The following is a 24,371-nucleotide window of genomic DNA, read 5'->3' as shown; positions in this document are numbered from 1 at the left end:
CCAAAGAGGCATACCGCGGATCTCCGAACTTCCTCTGCAGCAGAAAGGGCTTCCCAGCCGCAATATCCCCGGCTTCACGCAGCTCCTCCTTCTTCGCCCTCATAGCAGAGCGGGTGTCTTTGGTCGCCATCGTGGCCTTTTCAAGGTCCGCTGCCTTCACTCGGTTCTCTTCTTCAAGGAACTGGCAACGGTTGGCAGTGTCTTTTAATTTTACGGCCATCTTAGCCATCTTCTCTCTGCTTTCGTAATGCGCAGCCTTCTCGGCTCTTAACTCTTCGGCCGCCTTCAAAGCAGCCGCATTACTAACTCTTGCTTGTTCCTTGGCTCGGGCAAGTTCCGCCCGAAGGGTCTCCATGGTGGCAGCTCCGTCTGCAGTCACAACATATTAAAGATACTGGCATCATGCTGCTCTTATTATGTGACATTCACCAGAAAACATTACTTACCCTATGACTCGTCAAGCCGCTTGTTAACAAGCTCGATGTCGGCGTCTGCCGCATCCAGCTGCCGCTTTAGTTCGGCAAACTCATTAGTCTGGCTAGCCACCGGAGCTTCCACCACCTACACATAAAGGCAGTCTGGTTATTACCTGGGACTATGATCCTCTGTTCGCAGCCGTTCTCGACGACAACCAGAGTCTCAGGGGCTACTATCTACACAGGGCACACCTAACATGTGCGGTACTATCAAAAAGTATATCATTTCACGTACCTCAAAGCCCATCAGTAGACTCATAAAGGCTTCATGTAATCCGCTTTCGGTGGACGAAATTCTTTCCATCACCGTACCCATCAACGTACGGTGTTCTTCTGAGATGGCCGCTCGCTCCAACAGCTCCCTTAGAACATCCGACCGCATACTAGACGGTGCCAGACTCTTTTGTTTTCTCTCTTCGAGAGCCGGACGCTGGGGACTTCGGGTGACTATGGGATTATCTTCTTGCCTCACCGGATCCAGAGAGGCCCTCCGTGAAGACACTTCAAGGTCGCCCGCTTCTTGAGCGGGGGAGTCCGGGGGAGGCGTTTCGCTCTCCATCATCTCCGAAAGAAGATCCCCCGAAGACGAGCTCAGCTGAGAAGGGCTAAGATCCGAACTACAAGATATATGCTTCGGTTATTTTCCTTAGAGGAAAGGTAGTATATCTTCACTATTAAAGTATTTTTGATCACTTACGGCTCGAGGGCTGATCCCCGCGCGGACTTTGTGCGGTAAGAGCACCCCCCGAGGTAGGACCCTTCCGGATCCTCAGAGGCAGTCCTCTTCCTCCCCCGTAGCGAGAGAAGTTCAGAGTCTTCTCCTTGGTTATCCTCCCTTATGTAGACGCTCATTCCCTCGGTTGGAACTGGCAGCGATGGGGGCCCGCTTTCGCCCACATTATTCCCCCCTGTATCTTCCTTCGAGGGCTCCGAGCAAGGTGCGAGCTCGAGCATCTTTTCCAGTACCGGATTTTCCAAACCCTCAGGGAGGGGGGCCAAACACCGAATCATCTTCGCCTTTGTTAGCCAGTCCTGGTCAAATGGTGATTTCTTAGAAATGACGTCATGGTAAATAAAAGATGGTGTGTTTGGCTAGAGGATTACTTACTTGGTCGGCGGCACGGTTGCTACTCAGGCCCACGTCCTCGGTAGTATCTGGACACTCTGCTTGAGGTCCGGAGAATGACTTGTACATCTCCTTGTGCGTCAGGCCGAGGAAACTTTGAATAGCGCGTGGTCCTTTTGGGTTGAATTCCCACAAGCGAAGGGGCCGACGTTTGCAAGGCTGGACTCGACGAACCAGCATGACTTGCATTACCATAACCAAATTAAAATCTCCCTCGAAGAGATCTTGAATACGGCTTTGCAGTATAGGCACGTCCTTGGCTGGACCCCAGCTCAGCCCTCTGCTAATCCATGACATCAGTTGTGCTGGGGGGCCCGAGCGGGAAGCGGGGGCGGCCACCCACTTGGCACTTCTGGGGGCTGTGATGTAAAACCACCCCCGTTGCCATAATCCGGACACCTCTGGAAAGAAACCTTTTGGCCACGGAGCTCCTGCAATCTTGCTTATTAATGCTCCTCCGCACGCTACGTGCTGTCCCTCGATTGTCTTTGGCTTCACATCAAAGGTCTTGAGCCACTGGCCGAAGTGAGGGGTAATGCGGAGGAAGGCCTCACACACGACAATAAATGTTGAGATGTGGAGAAAGGAGTCCGGGGCTAGATCGTGGAAGTCTAGCCCGTAATAGAACATCAAACCCCTTACGAAGGGATCCAGAGCGAGGCCTAGACCTCGGAGGAAGTGGGAGATGAACACGACGTCTTCGTTGGGTTCGGGAGTAGGGACGACCTGCCCTCAGACAGGCAGCCGATGCGAAACCTCGGCGGTCAGGTATCTGGCCTCCCTCAACTTCTTGATATCTTCTTCCGTAATGGAGGAGGGCATCCATCGGCCTTGAAGGCTGGATCCGGACATGATTAAAGGTCCAGAGCACCTGACCTGGGGGAAGGGTTCGATTGAGCACGGGAGAGAAAAGAGTAAAAGCCTTGGCCCTTTATAAAAAGGGTGAATAGCAAGCGTCCTCTCCATGGCCGTTTGGGGCTTGCCTATAATCTAGGAGTCCTAGATGCGGTTGGGTTACCCACGCCCGTATTGATGAGAATCCCGTGATAAGGGGACATGATCTTTGCTTTGACGAGACGTGTCAAAAAACTGCCTTGTGTTATGTGCGGGGCTAGTTAAAAGGAACGGTTTGAATAATCACCGGGCCGTGACATAATGTCGTATTGCCAAAACAAGTCAGCAAATTGGATTTGTGGAAATATTATTCTCTCTACAGTGGTATGTGGAACTTATTTTGCAGGGTCAGACACTATCCTTGTATTCAAATTCTTCTGTGGTGTATTCGGAGGAGGAACCCGCCTTGCAATGCCGAAGACAATACTGCGCGCCGGACTCATCGTCATTGAAAGCCTGGTTCAGGGGCTATTGAGGGAGTCCTGGATTAGGGGGTCTCCGGGCAGCCGGACTATATCCATTGGCCGGACTGTTAGACTATAAAGATACAAGATTGAAGACTTCGTCTCGTGTCCGGATGGGACTCTACTTGGCGTGGAAGGCAAGCTAGGCAATACGGATATGTGCATCTCCTCCTTTGTAACCGACCTTGTGTAACCCTAACCCTCTCCGGTGTCTATATAAACCGGAGGGTTTTAGTCCGTAGGACAACATACAATCATACCATAGGCTAGCTTCTAGGGTTTAGCCTCTCTGATCTCGTGGTAGATCTACTCTTGTACTACCCATATCATCAATATTAATCAAGCAGGATGTAGGGTTTTACCTCCATCAAGAGGGCTCGAACCTGGGTAAAGCATCGTGTCCCCTGCCTCCTGTTACCATCTGCCTTAGACGCACAGTTCAGGACCCCCTACCCGAGATCCGGCAGTTTTGACACCGACAACTGGGTTGGTTGTTAAGGCAATCTCGTCCAAACTGCCTCATGATCAAGATATGCAAGCTCAAAACAATGTTATATCTGCGCTCCTGACACAAGTCCTTCCCTAACAGGGACCCTTTGTGAAATAAGGACAAACATTGTTCCATGTCGTCAAGATATGCATGGTTTTGAAACTAGACTATCAGACATTTGCTATGTTGTTCAGAAGCCTAGGAGAAATGAAGGCGGAGGTTATGGTGCTCCATCGGACAATACAGCATGATAACATAACAGTCAGGTCAAATGAACTCAGCTTCTAAACTTCTGGTGGTGCATTTATCTGCCAGACTATTAACTTTTATGCCAACCTTCCTTTTGTTTTATAGTTGTAATTTGTTTTGTTGCGATATAAAATTTGTTCTTAACGTCCAGCCACCGGCTGAAGAAAACAGCAAGCCATTTTTGTATAGTGTAGGGTGTTCCCTATATTTGCACTGGTGGCGATCTTTGATGCCTTAATAGCCTAGCGTTAGTTTCGGGCTTAATTATTTCCTAGTCTTCTTTTTCCCTGGTTTGCTAGTGGCCGCAACAACCATGGGCCATATACGGACCGTGGTAACCTTGACCCTGCTACGGGCCATAGGAGGGCGTCCTACGGGCCGTCTTTAAATGGGCCTCCAACACAGCAGTAGAATCGGTGGGCCTCGGGTCGTCGTATAAATGGGTCTACATGGGCCGTAAACGGGCATAATTGGTATCGGCCCAGTACGGTAATGGGTCGTTAACAGGCTGGAGGACAGCAAAGGCTTAATTCTGTCACAGGCATAACAGATCGTTAATGGGCCAGAATATAGGACGGGCTGGAAATGGCGCAACGGGTTAACAGGCTAGAAACGGGCCGACTCTTGCCACGGGCCGAATTTGGCCCATTAGGGGAACATGCCAGTAACGGGCCGAAAGTAATCAAGGGCCGGAAAGGAGCCCAAGAACGTATGGGCCGTCGGTAGGCCGAAAGCTAACATGGGATGGAAATGGCCCATGTGAATCATGGGCCGTTAACGGGTACAAAGAAATTTATTGTTCATTATGGGTAGAGTCACCGTGGGCCTTTAAAGGGCCTAATGATACGAAGGCCTCATATGGGCCAAAAGACGTCGTGGGCCATACATGGGTCGAAAGTGAAACGGGCTGGTGTTATATTCGACGGCCCACATGACGTTGTTGGGCCGATTTCGTGTAGGCCCTGACGGGCCGTGAGTTACCAGGCCATAAAATGGGCTATTTGCGAAGAGACCGTTAATAGGCTTTTCATGGGCCAGCCTGCTATCTTTTGACCAAGTCAAACGGGCTGGCCTTTGTAAGCTAAATGGGCTAGTGGTGGGCCTTCACACGTGTCGATATATCATAGGTGCCTATCTGACCCAGTGACGAGCTGACATGTGTTTCCTCCGTCCAATCAGAATTTTACACGTGGAAATTTCCCATTGGTCCGGGCTGTTAACGGGTTATCGGATCCAAAACCGGACCCGATAGCTTAACCGCGTCCCATTATGGTGGATGCCACGTGTCAGTCAATCTTGACGAAAGCACTTCTGTGACACGCGATTTATCGTCATGGAAGTGGACACTTCCATGATGATAATTTTGGTAATGTCATGGAACACTTCTACGACAGCACATGTATGACTATCTTGATTCTGTCATATATTTGTCAAGGATGTACATGCATGACAGAAAACGTGACCTACTGTGACAAACACGTATCATCATGGAAGTGTATTTTTTTGTAGTGCATGCTTCCTTGGCCACGGTGAAAGGTCGGAGATGTGCAATATCTTCAGGGGGTGGCCTCTTGGAGAATACAAAGAGCGGACTCGTTGAATTGATGATCCACGGCTTCTCTAGGCGTGAAGTTGCTTGGGTCATGCGGGTAGAAACCTTGCTCAATAATTCTCCAAAGGTTAGTAGAACTATGATTTAAGTGACGTTTAAAGCGATAGACCCAAGAGGCAAAATCCTCATTTTTCACAAGATTAGGAGGAGGGCCAACATGATTCAAATGAGTGGAAGGAACCGGTCCTCCATAAGTAAGAGGTGGTTCAACATGGGCAAAGACGCCGTTTCCACTTTTACCACTAAACAAAGGAACTTTATCACTAGTAGCTTCCCCCTTGTCGGAGTTAGCATTCGTCACCTTGTTAGTGGGATCGACCACTTCCAACGCTGCGGTGGATAATTTAAGACCATCAAGAAAGTTCTTAAGCATGCCTTTGACCTCGATCGTCATGGAGGTTTTCAATGTGTCTAAGGCCACATTGAACTCCTCACGTGAGACCGAGGTTCCCCCATCGGCCGTAGACGAGGACGGAATCACATCGGGGTGCTCCTCCTCACCATCTACGGTGTCAACCATACTCTTTGGATGGCAAAGTCCTTAATAAAGAGACGAGGCTCTGATACCAATTGTAAGGATCGATCTAGTTGACTAGAGGGGGGTGTGAATAGGAAACTAACAATTTTTAGCTTTTCTTTACCAATTTAAACTTTGCATCAAAGTAGGTTGTCTAGATATGCAACTAGGTGAGCAACCTATATGGTGCAGCAACAAAAAGCACACAAGCAAGCAAGGGATACAACACAATATAGGCTTGCACAAGTAAAGGTAAGAAATAACCAAGAGTGGAGTCGGTGGAGACAAGGATGTGTTACCAAAGTTCCTTCCCTTTGAGGGGAAGTATGTCTCCGTTGGAGCGGTGTGGAGGCATAATGCTCCCCAAGAAGCCACTAGGGCCACCATATTCTCCTCGCGCCCTCACACAATGCGAGATGCCGTGATTCCATTATTGGTGCCATTGGAGGCGGTGACCGAACCTTTACGAATAAGGTTGGGGCAATCTCCACAACTTAATTGGAGGCTCCCAACGACACCATGAAGCTTCACCATAATGGAATATGGCTCCACGGTGACCTCAGTCGTCTAGGGTGCTCAAACACCCAAGAGTAACAAGATCCGCAAGGAATTAGTCGAGGGAATCAAATTTCTCCTGGTGGAAGTGTAGATCGGGACCTTCTTAACCAATCCCTACAAAATCAACAAGTTTGATTGGCTAGGGAGAGAGATCGGGCGAAAATGGAGCTTTGAGCAACAATGGAGCTTCAAGGAGGAAGAGGTAGTCAACTTGGGAAGAAGACCCCCTTATATAGTGAGAAGACAAATCCAACTGTTACCCACCTACTTAGCCCGTGACATGCGGTACTACCGCACTGGCTTGCGGTACTACCGCTCGCGCGGTAGGAGCCAAGTGAGGCTCTGTTGCACAAGGCAACGAGCGGTAGAACCGCCAGAGCGGTACTACCGCGCGCCCTTGCGGTATGATAACCCACAAGTATAGGGGATCGCAACAGTTTTTGAGGGTAGAGTATTCAACCCAAATTTATAGATTCGACATAAGGGGATCCAAAGAATATTATCAAGTATTAGCAGCTGAGTTGCCAATTCAACCACACCTGGAAACTTAATATCTGCAGCAAAGTATTTAGTAGGAAAGTAATATGATAATAGTGGTAACGGTAGCAAAAGTAATATTTTTGGTTTTATAGTGATTGTAACAGTAGCAACAGAAAAGTAAATAAGCGAAGAACAATATATGAAGAGCTCGTAGGCAATGGATCAGTGATGGATAATTATGTCAGATGCAATCAATCATGCAACAGTTATAACATAGGGTGACACAGAACTAGCTCCAATTCATCAATGTAATGTAGGCATGTATTCTGAATATAGTCATACATGCTTATGGAAAAGAACTTGCATGACATCTTTTGTCCTACCCTCCCGTGGCAGCGGGGTCCTATTGGAAACTAAGGGATGTTAAGGCCTCCTTTTAATAGAGTACCGGACCAAAGCATTAACACATAGTGAATACGTGAACTCTTCAAACTACGGCCATCATCGGTAATGGTCCCGATTATTGTCACTTCGGGGTTAACAGATCATAACACATAATAGGTGACTATAGACTTGCAAGATAGAATCAAGAACTCACATATATTCATGAAAACATAATAGGTTCTGATATGAAATCATGGCACTCGGGCCCTAGTGACAAGCATTAAGCATAGCAAAGTCATAGCAACATCAATCTCAGAACATACTGGATACTAGGGATCAAACCCTAACAAATCTAAATCGATTACATGATAAATCTCATCCAACCCATCACCGTCCAACAAGCCTACGATGGAATTACTCATGCATGGCGGTGAGCATCATTAAATTGGTGATGGAGGAAGGTTGATGATGACGATGGCGAAGGATTCCCCTCTCCGGAGCCCCGAACGGACTCCAGATCAGCCCTCCCGAGAGAGTTTAGGGCTTGGCGGCGGCTCCGTATTGTAAAACATGATGAATCCTTCTCTCCGATTTTTTCTCCCCGAAAGTGAATATATGGAGTTAGAGTTGAGGTCGGTGGAGCGCCAGGGGGCCCACGAGGCAGGGGGCGCGCCTAGGGGGGTAGGCGCACCCCCACCCTCGTGGACAGGGTGTGGGCCCCTTGATGTGGATTCTTCTTCCAATATTTTTTATACATTCCAGAAATAATCTCCATTGATTTTCAGGTCATTCCAAGAACTTTTATTTCTGCATAAAATAACACCATGACAATTCTGCTGAAAACAGCGTCAGTCCGGGTTAGTTCCATTCAAATCATGCAAGTTAGAGTCCAAAACAAGGGCAAAAGTGTTTGGAAAAGTAGATACGACGGAGACGTATCAACTCCCCCAAGCTTATACCTTTGCTTGTCCTCAAGCAATTCAGTTGATAAACTGAAAGTGATAAAGAAAAACTTTTACAAACTCTGTTTGCTCTTGTTGTTGTAAATATGTAAAGCCAGCATTCAGGTTTTCAGCAAAGATTATGAACTAACCATATTCACAATAACATTTAGGTATCATGTTTACTCATATCAATGGCATAAACAACCAGCGAGCAATAATAATAAATCTCGGATGACAACACTTTCTCAAAACAATCATAATATGATATAATAAGATGGTATCTCGCTAGCCCTTTCTGAGACTGCAAAACATAATTGCAGAGCACCTTTAAAGATCAAGGACTGACTGGACATTTTAATTCATGGTAAAAGAGATCAAGTCACAGTCATACTCAATGTAAACTAACAGTAATGGATGCAAATGACAGAGGTGCTCTCTAACTGGTGCTTTTTAATAGGAGGATGATGACTCAGCATAAAAGTAAATGGATAAGCCCTTCATAGAGGGAAGCAGGGATTTGTAGAGGTGCCAGAGCTCGGTTTTGAAATAGAGATGAATAATATTTTGAGTGGTATACTTTCATTGTCAACATAACAACCGAGAGATCTCGATATCTTCCATGCCACACACATTATAGGCGGTTCCCAAGCAGAATGGTAAAGTTTATACTCCCCCACCACCAACAAGCATCAATCCATGGCTTGCCCGAAACAACGGGTGCCTCCAACTAACAACAGTCATGGGGGAGTTTTGTTTGCAATTATTTTGATTTGCTTTGAGCATGGGACTGGGCATCCCGGTGACCAGCCATTTTCTCATGAATGAGGAGTGAAGTCCACTCCTCTTGAGAATAACCCGCCTAGCATGGAGGATACAGATAGCCGTAGTTGATACATGAGCTATTCGAGCATACAAAACAGAATGTTTATTTGAAGGTTTAGAGTTTGGCACATACAAATTTACTTGGAACGGCAGGTAGATACCGTATATAGGAAGGTATGGTGGACTCATATGGAATAACTTTTGGGTTTATGGAATTGGATGCACAAGCAGTATTCCCGCTTAGTACAAGTGAAGGCTAGAAAAAGACTAGGAAGCGACCAGCTAGAGAGCGACAAGAGTCATGAACATGCATTAAAATTAATCAACACCGAATGCAAGCATGAGTAGGATATAATGCACCATGAACATAAATATCGTAGAGGCTATGTTGATTTTGTTTCAACTACATGCGTGAACATGTGCTAAGTCAAGCCACTCGAATCATTCAAAGGAGGACACCACCCTATCATACCACATCACAACCATTTTAATAGCATGTTAGCACGCAAGGTAAACCATTATAAACTCCTAGCTAATTAACCATGGCATAAGCAACTACAATCTCTAATTGTCATTGTAAACATGTTTCTTTCATAATAGGCTGAATCAGGAATGATGAACTAATCATATTTACAAAAACAAGAACGGTCGAGTTCATACCAGCTTTTCTCATCTCAATCAGTTCATCATATATCATCATTATTGCCTTTCACTTGCACGACCGAATAGTGTGGGTAATAATAATAGTGCACGTGCATTAGACTAAGTTGGAATCTGCAAGCATTCAATTCAAGAGAGAAGGCAAGGTAATATGGCTCTTTATTAGATCAACAATAATGCATATAATAGCCACTCAACATTTTTATTATGGTCTTCTCCTCTCGACCCCCAAAGGAAAGAAATAAAACAATACTATTTACACGGGAAAGCTCCCAACAAGCAAAAGAAGAACGAGAAATCTTTTGGGGTTTTCTTTTCATTACTACTACTACAGGCATGGAAAGTAAACTAGTTAAAAGCTACAACTATTTTTTTTGTTTTTCTTAAGGTCTTTCAAACACACAAGAAGAAAGCTTAAAAAGAAAATAAACTAGTATGGATGATACAATGAAAAAGTATGAGCACCGACAACTGGCATGAGTGTGAGAACATGAATGTAACATCGGTGAGAAATACGTACTCCCCCAAGCTTAGGCTTTTGGCCTAAGTTGGTATATGCCCATGGATGGCCTGGTGGATATCCGAAGTTGAAGCTGGGGTCGTACTGAAATGCACCAGCTACTACCTGAAGAGCTGCAGGTTGGAGGCGGGCTGCCTCCGTCCTCCTCTCATACTCGTCTGCCTCCTCCCTGGTTATAATATATCTCCTTTTTGCCTGAAAGTCAAAGAAAGCAGGAGCAGGGAGAGCAACATGATAGGTGCATCGTCTGTCAAAGATTAGTCGGTACTGGAGGGACTGATTGTTCCTCTCAACGAACTAATGACGAACCATAGCATCATAATCTAAATAAGCAGGAGGCAACTCAATATCATATCCACGAATGGGTATCTCAAGAAAATCAGCTAAACGGGCTGCATAAATTCCATCAAAGAAATATCCATTAATTTTGTTATTATGCAACCTACGTGCAACAATGGCCCCCAAGTTATATTGTCTATCTCCTAACACAGCACTCTTGAGAACACTAAGATCTGGCACACACATGTGACATGCCTCATCCTTACCATTTATGCATCTACCTATGAAGAGAGCAAAATAATGTATAGCAGGAAAATGAATGCTCCCTATGGTAGCTTGTGTGATTTCCCTTGATCCCCCCACAGTGATACTAGCAAGAAAATCATTATATTCAGATTTACGAGGTTCACTAACATTACCCCACTGTGGGAGTTTACAAGCAGTATTAAAATCTTCTAAGTCTATGGTATAAGATTTATCATAAAGATCAAACAGGACAGTTTGAGAATTGCGTGATGATGTAAATTCAAACCTTCTCACAAAGGAATCAGTGAGGTAGTAGTACTGACGGCACTTATCTGCCTCGAAGATCTCAAGACCAACGTTACACACATATGCGTCAAAATCCTCCTTGATTCCTCCTTGAACCATGAAGTCCTCTGACGGCCATTCACAAGGCCACACTTGAGCCTCCCTTGGTAGTTCATTGTCCGGCTCACGTATTGCGGGCCTGGGTCCTTGTTTCCTTGAGGAACCACCTTGGTACATTTTCCTAAACATATTTCTTCCTCTGAAAAATTTCTGAAATTTTTAGTAACTCAAAAATAAAAGTGAACCAAACTCAACAAGATTGATAGTAACTACTCCTACAAGTTCCTAGAGGCAATATCATGCATTAGAACTACTTTTGACCATATAAATTTGACATGCAAGCTCAAGAAAAGGGTCACCTAAGCAGCAAAAATTTGCAATAAATAAATCACTAGAACAAAAACTAATTGGACCATTGGAGGAGTCACATACCAAAGAACAATCCCCCAAAGCAGTTTTGTGAACGGAGCTTTGAGCAAGGAGATCGAAAATGGCAGCAAGATCTGCAATAACTCGGGTTTGAGCTGGCTAGTGATTTTTTTTGGGAGGAAGAAGGAGTGTGTGGTGGCTGGAATAAGTGGAGGGGGCCACCAGGGGCCCAAGAGGCAGGGGCGCGCCCAGGGGATGGGCGCGCCCTGGACCCTCGTGGCCAGGTGCTGGCTCCCCCTGATGTGTTCTCAGTGTGAGATATTCTCAAATATTCTAGAAAAAATCATATCTAATTTTCAGGGCATTTGGAGAACTTTTATTTTTGGGGTATTTTTTATTGCATGGATAATCCAGAAAACAGACAGAAAATACTATTATTGCTTTATTTAACATAAATAACAGAAAGTAAAAAAGGGTACAGAAGGTTGTGTTTTCTAACTTCATCCATCTCATGCTCCTCAAAAGAAATCCACTAATAAGGTTGATTAGGTCTTGTTAACAAACTCATTTCGAATAACATGAAACCGGAGAAATTTCAAATAACACTAGGTTACCTCTACGGGGATATGCACATCCCCAACAATAAGAATATCATATTTCTTCTTGACAGTAGGAAGAGGAAATTCAAAACCTCCAATAGTGATTGTTGAAATTTTTCCAATAGAATTGATATTGTGGACCTGAGGTTGTTTCCTTGGAAAGTGTACCGTATGCTCATTACCATTAACATGAAAAGTGACATTGCCTTTGTTGCAATCAATAATAGCCTCTGCAGTATTCAAAAAGGGTCTACCAAGGATAATCGACATACTATCGTCCTCGGGAATATCAAGAATAACAATGTCCGTTAAAATAGTAACGTTTGCAACCACAACATGCACATCATCACAAATACCGATAGGTATGCAGTTGATTTATCAGCCATTTGCAAAGATATTTCGGTAGGTGTCAACTTATTCAAATCAAGTCTATGATATAAAGAGAGAGGCATAACACTAACACCGGCTCCAAGATCACATAAAGCAGTTTTAACATAGTTTCTTTTAATGGAGCATGGTATAGTCGGTACTCCTGGATCTCCAAGTTTCTTTGGTATTCCACCCTTAAAAGTATAATTAGCAAGCATGGTGGAAATTTTAGCTTCCGGTATCTTTCTTTTATTTGTAACAATATCTTTCATATACTTAGCATAAGGGTTCATTTTAAGCATATCAGTCAAACGCATACGCAAAAAGATAGGTCTAATCATTTCAGCAAAGCGCTCAAAATCCTCATCATCCTTTTTCTTGGATGGTTTAGGAGGAAATGCATGGGTTTTTGAACCCATGGTTCTCTTTCTTTACTGTGGTTCCTAGCAACAAAGTCTCTCTTATCATAACGTTGATTCTTTGATTGTGAGCTATCAAGATCAACAGCAGGTTCAATCTCTACATCATTGTCATTGCTAGGTTGAGCATCAACATGAACATCATCATTAACATTATCACTAGGTTCATGTTCGTTACCAGATTGTGTTTCAACATCAGAAATAGAAATATCGTTGGGATTCTCAGGTGTGTCTACAACCAGTTCACTAGAAGCATGCAAAGTCCTATCATTTTTCGTTTTCTTCCTTTTAGAAGGACTAGGTGCATCAACATTAGTTCTCTGAGAATCTTGCTCAATTCTCTTAGGATGGCCCTCAGGATACAAAGGTTCCTGAGTCATTTTACCACCTCTAGTCATAACTCTAACAGCATTATCATTTTTCTTATTATTTAGTTCATTGAGCAAATCATTCTGAGCCTTAAGTACTTGTTCTACTTGAGTGGTAACCATAGAAGCATGTTTACTAATAAGTTTAAGTTCACCTTTGACTCTAGACATATAATCACTCAAGTGTTCAAGCATATGAGCATTATGTTTCAATTGTCTACCAACATAAGCATTGAAGTTTTCTTGTTTAACCATAAAGGCATCAAACTCATCCAAGCATTGGCTAGCAAACTTAGTAAATGGGATTTCACATTTATCAAATCTATAGAGAGAATTTACCTTTACTACCTGTGTCGGGTTATCAAGACCATGTATTTCTTCAATAGGTGGTAAATTCTTAACATCTTCAGCTTTAATACCTTTTCTTTCATAGATTTCTTTGCCTCTTGCATATCTTCAGGACTTAGAAATAGAATACCCCTTTTCTTCGAAGTTGGCTTACGAGTTGGTTCAGGAAGTGTCCAATTATTTTCATTAGTCAACATATTATTCAATAGCAATTCAGCTTGATCAACAGTTCTTTCCCTGAAAACACAACCAGCACAACTATCCAATTGGTCTCTGGAAGTATCGGTTAGTCCATTATAAAAGATATCAAGTATTTCATTTTTCTTGAGAGGATGATCAGGTAAAGAATTAAGTAATCGTAGAAGCCTCCCCCAAGCTTGTGGGAGACTCTTTTCTTCAATTTGCACAAAATTATATATTTCCCTTAAGGCAGCTTGTTTCTTTTGAGATATTTAGCACTGAAGTAATAAATCATATCCTGTGGATTACGCACACAACCAGGGTCAAGAGAATTAAACCATGTTTTAGCATCACCCTTTAATGAGAGCGGAAACAACTTAAGGATAAAGTAATAGTGAGTTTTCTCATCATGAGTAAACAGGGTGGCTATATCATTTAATTTAGTAAGATATGCCACAACAGTTTCAGATTCATAGCCGTAGAAAAGATCAGATTCAACCAAAGTAATTATCTCAGGATCGACAGAGAAATCATAATCCTTATCAGTAATAAAGATAGGTGAAGTAGAAAAAGCATGGTCATATTTTATTCTAGCATTCAAAGACTTTTCTTTAAGCTTAGCTAATAATTTCTTAAGATCAGATCTATCATTGCAAGCTAAGAAGTCTCTAGCAGTTTCTTCATCCATAACATAACCCTCAGGCACAACAGGCAATTCATATTTAGGGGGAGAATCTTCATCATCACTTTCATCAATATTATCAGTTTCAATAATTTCATTCTCTCCAGCCCTAGCAAGTTGTTCATCGAGAAATTCACCTAGTGGCACAGTAGTATCAAGCATAGAAGTAGTTTCATCATAAATATCATGCAAAGCAGAAGTGGCATCATCAATAACATGCGGCCTATCAGAATCAATAGCATGTGTAGGTGTAGCAAGTTTACTCAAAACAGAAGGTGAATCAAGTGCAGAGCTAGATGGCAATTCCTTACCTTCCCTCGTAGTTGAGGAAAAAATCTTGATTCTTTGATCTTTCAAGTTCTTCATAGTGACCAGCAGATATAAATCCCAAGTGATTCAAAGAATAGAGCTATGCTCCCCGGCAACGGCGCCAGAAAATAGTCTTGATAACCCACAAGTATAGGGGATCGCAACAGTTTTCGAGGGTAGAGTATTCAACCCAAATTTATTGATTCGACACAAGGGGAGCCAAATAATATTCTCAAGTATTAGCAGCTAAGTTGTGAATTCAACCACACCTGGAAACTTAATATCCGCAGCAAAGTATTTAGTAGCAAAGTAATATGATAATGGTGGTAACGGTAGCAAAAGTAATATTTTTGGTTTTATAGTGATTGTAACAGTAGCAATGGAAAAGTGAATAAGCGAAGAACAATATATGAAGAGCTCGTAGGCAATGGATCAGTGATGGATAATTATGTCGGATGTAATCAATCATGCAATAGTTATAACATAGGGTGACACAGAACTAGCTCCAGTTCATCAATGTAATATAGGCATGTATTCCGAATATAGTCATACATGCTTATGGAAAAGAACTTGCATGACATCTTTTGTCCTACCCTCCCGTGGCAGCGGGGTCCTATTGGAAACTAAGGGATATTAAGGCCTCCTTTTAATAGAGTATCGGACCAAAGCATTAACACATACTAAATACATGAACTCCTCAAACTACGGTCATCACCGGTAATGGTCCCGATTATTGTCACTTCGGGGTTAACAGATCATAACACATAATAGGTGACTATAGACTTGCAAGATCGAATCAAGAACTCACATATATTCATGAAAACATAATAGGTTCAGATCTGAAATCATGGCACTCGGGCCCTAGTGACAAGCATTAAGCATAGCAAAGTCATAGCAACATCAATCTCAGAACATAGTGGATACTAGGGATCAAACACTAACAAAACTAACTCGATTACATGATAAATCTCATCCAACCCATCACCGTCCAGCAAGCCTATGATGGGATTACTCATGCACGGCAGTGAGCATCATGAAATTGGTGATGGAGGAAGGTTGATGATGACGATGGCAACGGATTCCTCTCTCCGGAGCCCCGAACGGACTCCAGATCAGCCCTCCCGAGAGAGTTTAGGGCTTGGCGGCGGCTCCGTATCGTAAAACGCGATGAATCCTTCTCTTCGATTTTTTCCTCCCCGAAAGTGAAAATATGGAGTTGGAGTTGAGGTCGATGGAGCGTCAGGGGGCCCACGAGGCAGGGGGGCGCGCCCAGGGGGTAGGCGCGCCCCCCACCCTCGTGGACAGGGTGTTGGGCCCCTGATGTGGATTCTTCTTCCAGTATTTTTTATATAATCTTCATTTATTTTCAGGTCATTCCGAGAACTTTTATTTCTGCACAAAAATAACACCATGACAATTCTGCTGAAAACAGCGTCAGTCCAGGTTAGTTCCATTCAAATCATGCAAGTTAGAGTCCAAAACAAGGACAAAAGTGTTTGGAAAAGTAGATACGACGGAGACGTATCACGGTACTACCGCAAGGCAAAGCACATCCTGGGCTGGGAAGGCACGAACTAATAAAATTACATCTGTGACTACTTCCGCTGAGTTTTGGTCAGTGCAAAAATCCGACACGGTACTACAGCTCACAGGGAGTGGTACTACCGCGTAGGGTGCAGAAGTAAAAAATTACTTTCGTCCCTACATCCGCTCATGCCACACACTTGCGGTACTACCGCTACCTCAGGGCGGTACTACCGTGGCCAGCTGCGGTACTACTGCTTCCTTAAGCAGTACTACCGCATGCCGCAAATCATTAGCACTACGATGCCTTCATCTTCGCAGCTACAAGGGGAACAACCGGTGCTCCAAAGAAGCAAGGAAAGGTGGTGCAAAGAAATAGATGTGTACGTGATGATTTCATCCTAACCTTTCCAAAGCGGACCCTCTCTTAATAGTATGGCTTTTCTATGACTCAAATCCACCGAAAAGAGACATAGAGAAACGCCGTCTTCGATAGGCTCCGAGGGGCACCAAATCGTGTTGTGCCTAGACATGAGATATCTGAAATGCTCAATGCATACGATTAGTCCGCAAATGCATTGTTATCAATCACCAAAACCACTTAGGGATAAATATATCCTTATAGCACCCAATGCTGCTCGGGCAAGGATGGTGCCGGAGGAGAAGGGTTGACACCCGCTCTGCTTCGGATGTGGAGCGGGGCGGCGGGCGCGACAAGCATTCCGTCGGCGGGACCCGAAGGAGTTGGCGGCGGAGCTCCTCATCATCTGGCACGTCGCTGCCGGAGCCGATGTCCTCCTCCTTCACGAGGTCATCCCAGTCCATAGGATCGGACTCGCTGCCGGAGTCCTTCACAGACTTGGCCATGGCCGAGGGGCGGGGATGAATTTGAGAGGAAGCGGTGGGACGAGCAACGGAGAAAACGAGTGGACTGAGAAAGTGAGGATTTGACTAGGGATCGTCTGACGGGGTGAGGTATTTGTGGTGCATCGGCAGGGTGGCGCGGGCCTAGTGGGTCGATTCGATGTGGCCCCCGCGTCCAATCGCGAGCATCCCATATCCGCACTAAATATTGGCCGGGTATGGGGAGTGTCGGTCAGTCCGATTGTGTGGGCGGCTATGAGACGTCCAGTTGGATGGCTTTTCTCCGGTCTGGCACTGACGTTTTGCAGATGCTCTTAACCTCTAGCTCCGGCCAAGTGCAAGGGTGATAATGATTTGGACCACTGGTTAGGCCATCGACGGTTAGGAGAACCTGTGCAAGCCGGTGCCCCGTCTTCCAACCAGGGACATATATTCGCGCTTCTGTAGGTACCTTTCCGTAATTACACCATCTCGCCGGTCACCGTCGGCCGTCCTCGTCGTGCTCTACCCAACGACGGGCGCCGCGGTCAGCGAGCACGCGAGCACACACGTGTTCCGACTACCTCCCGAACCCTTCGCCTTCTCCACCGAACCGAGCCCCCGACGCCGACGGCCATGTGCATCGCGGCGTGGACATGGCAGGCTCACCCGGCGTACGGCCTGCTCCTCCTCTTCAACCGCGACGAGTTCCACTCCAGGTGCGCCGCCCCCCTCGTAGCCCAGATCCGCCCCCACTTCGTGTTCCAATCTCTCTATCCTTCTGACCGTGCGCGCGCGAATTATGTGAAGGCCGACGCGGCCAGCGCAGTGGTGGGCCGCCGCGGGGGAGGGCGAGGAGATCCTCGGGGGCAAGGACGAGCTAGGCGGGGGCACGTGGCTGGGGTGCACTAAGGGAGGGAAGTTGGCCTTCCTGACGAACGTCCGGGAGCCCAGCCCCCGGGTTGGGGCGAGGTCCAGAGGGGAGCTTCCCGTCAGGTTTCTCCAGGTGCGACCTTCTCAAATTTGCTCTGTTTTCTCCGTACCTTCGGTAGTTGAACTCAAAACAGATTCTTGCATGATGTATCCTACTAAGATTTTGAGTAATGTGTGATCCTGCTCTGCATATGCTCCAATGGAATAAGCCCTTCTTTTGTGCGCCCACAACTCCAAAAGCAAAGTTAGTGTACCATAATTTGTATGTGTATACAAAGATAATTCTATTATACAGCATGCCATAGTTGTGTCGAATGTTATCCTGGCATATGATGCTGATTCAACTTCATCTTTCAAATTCAAAATAGGAGGTTTGCCTCTGTTGAATGACCTCTTCAATTTGCAAGTGACCAGCCCATTTGACTTTCCTTACATATGGGAGGTCACTGCATTTTCTGCAGTCTCCCTCCATCATACCTTTCAACCTCATTGACTATTGTTTAAGGAATCCATGCTGTGTTCTTGACTATGTTTGTGTTGCTGTGATATTTTTGATATAGGGCAGGCAGGGTCCATTGGAGTATGCAACTGAAATTGCAAAGGAAGCAGATCAGTACAATGGTTTTAATCTTGTATTGGCCGATGTGCGTTCAGGAACCATGGTGTACATCTCTAATAAGCCAGGTGACGCTCCTGTGGTTCAAACAGTTTCTCCTGGGTGTCATGTGCTTTCTAATGCTGCTATTGATTCCCCTTGGCCAAAGGTACATGCAACAACTGTACTCATGACTGGAGTGTGATTTTGTATGTTTTTCTGGATAGTTCTTTGCTGCTACTACGCTCAAGTTATTGTTCTGAAAAAAAAAAAGGAAGTCAAGATGCTTGAGATTCAGGCACCTCGTGGAAGTTTCATGTGACCAAACTTGTCTGGCTTAAAACTTAAAATTGCAATAGCCCAGTTTAATGCTCCATCTGTCGTTTATGTGAATCTTCCATTCATTTCTCAATTTGTGATGACATGCTTTCTGGACCAGATTTGTTGGTCTATTGCTAAAGTTGGAAAAAAAAATCCACTAAATTTTGGTTACTTTGTCCATAGATACTAACAAACTGGTCTGGTATGTTAAGAGTTCATATTTTTGCTGGTTAATTTGAATTTATGATAATCCAGAAAACTACCACTCTCTCCTATCCATATTAATTGTTGCTGGGTATTGGAAATGAACTTGTTTTTTTGTGTGCAATTGACCTTCACATATTCCAAGTCCGTTCTATTCTGTACAATCTGAAATTCTTGTGCAGTTGGGCAACTGGTCTAGATATTTATCTTTGCTTCCACTGAAGTTCATTTTGTTTTCTTAGAGAACACGTAAACAAGAGTTTGCCTTTGCCCTTTATCTTGAAGAGAAACTGAATCTAATTGAGCGAATACTGTGGTCAATTAAAATTCGCACCTGTATTTAGTGGGTTCTCTTTTATAGTTTTAGAATGCATACATGATACATGTTTCTAAACACTATAAGTGCACTGTCTTGTGATAAGCAGGTTTTATGCACCATTTCACCGATACGGATAAATATACAAACGGACAAATTCTGAGGAAACCCGGAGCTTCTGATTGCTTCAAGTCTAATTTTTCCCGAGCTAGAGTTGTGTACTAGTTTCACGCATCGTCTTCTTTTCTCATCCTGCAGGTGTTGCGCTTGGGACAGAGCTTCAACGGATTTCTTGCAGCACATGATGACGCAGAAGTCTCTTTGAAGCAGATGGTTGAAGAACTGATGACAGATACGGTCAAAGCTGACAGATCTGTGGTGCCTGACACTGGCGTGGATCCTGACTGGGAATACGAGTTGAGCTCTATATTCATCGACACGAAAAAGGGACAGGTAAATCGTATCAAGATGTTGTTTCGCGCAAACAGCGCTTCACATGGATGGTGCAGATTGCTCGCACAAATGCCTGCCATGTAACAGATTGACTTTCTTGCTTTGGCAATTGTATTGTGCAAGGAGATGCTGAAATTTCTATCTGCTTTTTCAGGCAAGATACGGGACACGAAGCATGGCTGCCATTGGGGTGAAACTGGATGGTGAGGTAACTTTCTACGAGAAGTCCTTGGCCAGCAGCTTGTGGAATGAGAATGTAGTACAGTTTGAAATGGAGATGGCACAATAGCAAGACGCAAGGAACATATAGTGGGTGTGAGTGTTTGCACAGGGAAACTGAGGGTGTTAGACACGATTGTATGATACCGGTGGTTGTGACTCAGAAAGCAGAAACCGATGCATTGCAATCTCAAAGTCTTTGAAGTCCACTGTACCCCCATGTTTTGTTCTTCTTTTTCGAATTAAGGAGGAGAGCTCCCAATTTCATTTCATTCAAAATGAAACTGATGACACAGCTGTTGGTGAAGACCCCTTGAAAACGAAAGCTTTAGTAGCATTTCTCAATTTTTTTTTGGACAAACTGAACAGAAACTACAGAGAGAGAACTCTATTCATATTACATCCAAGAGCATCATATCAAGCAATACATCAGCAGGTTCGTCCTCATCCTTCAGCCGAAAACTCGCAAACCAGGCCATCGCACCATTATATATATAAAGCAGCACAATTTTAATATTTTATATATAAAACACAAACGGCTGAATAGATAAAAATCGGTTGAAATCCTCATACACGCATGTCAAAAGAGAAAAAGACATCCGAGCGGTAAGCGAGAACACCACCAACTAAAAGCCGAGCATGAAAAAAGGTGGCGACCTAGACTACCGATAGGAATGAAACCATGCTGCCTTGGGAAACCACTGGACCCCATTGCACCGAACACACCAAGATATCACCGGAGAGGGTCACATGCCCTCTCGCCAGTGGATAGCGAGGGCCGGGGATGGTGACAAAAAGGACACATTTAAAAGGTTGGAGACCCACGAATCAACTACATGCCTAAGTTGAAGAAGCTTCACGCCAGGATCAAAGCAAACCCGAAGACGCCGACACACTGCAACCAGTAGGCACCTAAGGTCCCCGACGCTGCCCCCCAAGAGGCTAACGGCGCAATGCGCCGCCACTGCTGAACCCAAAACGACGGGCTAGGGTTTTCACCTTGAACCCTGACACGGAGAAGGGACCCACAGTGATGCCCCCGAGAGGGAAGCAACACCCGCATGCATCACTATTGTCGGTGCCCCCGGAGCTTTTGCTCGGAACCTCAACCGTGCCCCCCGAGGTAGAAAGACCACCGACATGACCCAAGGGAAGGACCACTGCCGCCAACACGAACCTCCGGATCTTGACCAGGGAGCCGCCACTGTCGAAGTCACAACAACGCCAAGATATCCTGTCACCCTCCCCCTCTACCCTCATGGCCAAGGAGAAATGCAACCACCCTTGTGCGAGCTTTGGCTTGACGCATGTCGGCGGCGAGGTTATCCATGTGCTCATTCAAGATGGTGTTGGCGTCATTCATGGCTCGTTGGAGGCTGAAGTGACGAGACTTGGCGACAAAGTCATGCACGTCCTCTTGTTCGTCAAAGACCGGATGAGATGTACCTTCTTTGTCCATAATGACACTTGAGCAAGATGCAAGTAGAGATGAAAAACAATACCAAAGTTATCTCTTTCCAATGCTGGTGAATGGTCAAGAGACTGAACGTTTGATAATGAAAATTGAGTGCAATTGGTAATGAACTTTGTACAACCTCACACCTACACGCAAAGGCAATGTAGCTTGGTACTAATTAGTGGCACAATATCATGCAACAAGTGGATCAAGTTGTTGAAAATATTGGGTAAGATCCAAATGAGATACAAGTAGATCACAAATTAGAGAAACAGCGGCGGAGAAACACACACACAAAGATAACGGGGCTAGTGCAACCAAAGGAATGAGCCAATGAAGACCAATGCTCACGCAGAGGCAAGGAGCGACGCTAGCACGGTTGCTCTTGAGGTGTATATTCGCAGCTTGCGCACCAACCTACAAGAACAAGCGTAACAAGTCACTACCTGAAGTATCCTTGTGACATGTATCTTTCTTGTTGTACTCTCTCTCTCTCCCTTGAACTTCCTCTTCCTTTCACCACTTTCTTTAAGCCTTGACCAAATATGCAATACAAGTATATAAGATATGCACGGGGTAACTATAGCACACGATAGGAAGCGAAGCTATCACAATGGCGCACAAGTTGACAGGCCCGGCAATTCTCGAATAGCAAGTCCTATCAGGAGCAAAGGTAATCACAAATGGTCTAATGGCTATCAAGTGCAATAACAAAGGAAAGATAAGTGTTTGGCATAATGGATACCTCATGTCACCTTTACCCTTAATGAAGTTAGATGGACCGGCCTTGCTTCCGGTGAAGGTGTCAAATGAGGGAGTTGTTGTTGTCATTTACGAAGTCATTGCTGGTGGAGTCATTGTAGAGTTACCCAAGGGAGTACCCATGTCGTCTGCTCCGAAGGGGACCCAATGTAGTGATGGGATAACGAAGATGCACAATAAAAGAGCCAACCAGATGAAAAGTGTTGGGGAACGTAGTAATTTCAAAAAAAATATCCTACGCACACGCAAGATCATGGTGATGCATAGCAACGAGAGGGGAGAGTGTTGTCTACGTACCCTCGTGGACCGAAAGCAGAAGCGTTAGCACAACGCGGTTGATGTAGTCGTACGTCTTCATGATCCGACCGATCAAGTACCGAACGTACGACACCTCTGAGTTCAGCACACGTTCAGCCCGATGACGTCCCTCGAACTCCGATCCAGCCGAGTGTTGAGGGAAAGTTTCGTCAGCACGACGGCGTGGTGACGATGTTGATGTTCTACTGGCGCAGGGCTTCGCCTAAGCACCGCTACAGTATTATCGAGGTGGACTGTGGTGGAGGGGGGTACCGCACACGGCTAAGAGATTAAGAGATCAATTGTTGTGTCTATGGGGTGCCCCCTTGCCCCCGTATATAAAGGAGCAAGGGGGTGCAGCCGGCCAGGGAGAGGGCGCGCCAGGATGAGTCCTACTCCCATCGGGAGTAGGACTCCCCCCTTTCCTAGTTGGAATAGGATTCAGGAGAAGGAAAGAAAGAGGGGAAGAAGGAAAGAGGGGGGCGGCCCCCCTTTGCCCTAAACCAATTCGGTTTGGGCCTTGGGGGGGCGCGCCCCACACTTCCCTTGCTGCCCTCTATTTCCACTAAGGCCCATGTAGGCCCATTAAGCTCCCGGGGGGTTCCGGTAACCTCCCGGTACTCCGGTAAAATCTCGATTTCACCCGGAACACTTCCGACATCCAAATATAGGCTTCCAATATATCAATCTTTATGTCTCGACCATTTCGAGACTCGTCGTCATGTCCTTGATCACATCCGGGACTCCTAACAACCTTTGGTACATCAAAACATATAAACTCATAATATAATTGTCATCGTAACGTTAAGCGTGCGGACCCTACGGGTTCGAGAACTATGTAGACATGACTGAGACACATCTTCGGTCAATAACCAATAGCGGAACCTAGATGCTCATATTGGCTCCTACATATTCTACGAAGATCTTTATCGGTCAAACCGCATAACAACATACGTTGTTCCCTTTGTCATCGGTATGTTACTTGCCCGAGATTCGATCGTCGGTATCTCAATACCTAGTTCAATCTCGTTACCGGCAAGTCTCTTTAATCGTTCCGTAATACATCATCCCGCAACTAACTCATTAGTTGCAATGCTTGCAAGGCTTAAGTGATGTGCATTACCGAGAGGTCCCAGAGATACCTCTTCGACAATCGGAGTGACAAATCCTAATCTCGAAATACGCCAACCCAACAAGTACCTTTGGAGACACCTGTAGAGCACCTTTATAATCACCCAGTTACGTTGTAACGTTTGGTAGCACACAAAGTGTTCCTCCGGTAAACGGGAGTTGCACAATCTCATAGTCATAGGAACATGTATAAGTCATGAAGAAAGCAATAGCAACAAACTAAACGATCAAGTGCTAAGCTAACGGAATGGGTGAAGTCAATCACATCATTCTCCTAATGATATGATCTCGTTAATCAAATGACAACCCATGTCAATGGTTAGGAAACTTAACCATGTTTGATCAACAAGCAAGTGAAGTAGAGGCATACTAGTGACACTCTGTTTGTCTATGTATTCACACATGTATTCTGTTTTCGGTTAATACAATTCTAGCATGAATAATAAACATTTATCATGATATAAGGAAATAAATAATAACTTTATTATTGCCTCTAGGGCATATTTCCTTCAGTCTCCCACTTGCACTAGAGTCAATAATCTAGATTACACAATAATGATTCTAACACCCATGGAGCCTTGGTGCTGATCATGTTTTGCTCGTGGAAG

General features: G+C 44.9%; 1 protein-coding gene across 1 annotated transcript; it reads left to right on the top strand.

Moving 5' to 3' along the window:
- Window positions 1-17,553: 17,553 nt before the first annotated feature.
- Window positions 17,554-20,389, top strand: LOC119356065 (transport and Golgi organization 2 homolog). Its single transcript, XM_037622964.1, has 5 exons — window positions 17,554-17,795; window positions 17,887-18,082; window positions 18,570-18,773; window positions 19,704-19,898; window positions 20,053-20,389. Exons 1-5 carry the CDS (start codon window positions 17,713-17,715, stop codon window positions 20,185-20,187), a joined length of 813 nt encoding a protein of 270 aa, XP_037478861.1. The 5' UTR covers window positions 17,554-17,712; the 3' UTR covers window positions 20,188-20,389.
- The last annotated feature ends 3,982 nt before the right edge of the window (window positions 20,390-24,371 follow it).

This window comes from Triticum dicoccoides, chromosome 2A, assembly GCF_002162155.2.
Source record: "Triticum dicoccoides isolate Atlit2015 ecotype Zavitan chromosome 2A, WEW_v2.0, whole genome shotgun sequence".
NCBI classification, from domain to species: Eukaryota; Viridiplantae; Streptophyta; class Magnoliopsida; order Poales; family Poaceae; genus Triticum; species Triticum dicoccoides.
This window is presented reverse-complemented; position numbering and strand designations above follow the sequence as displayed.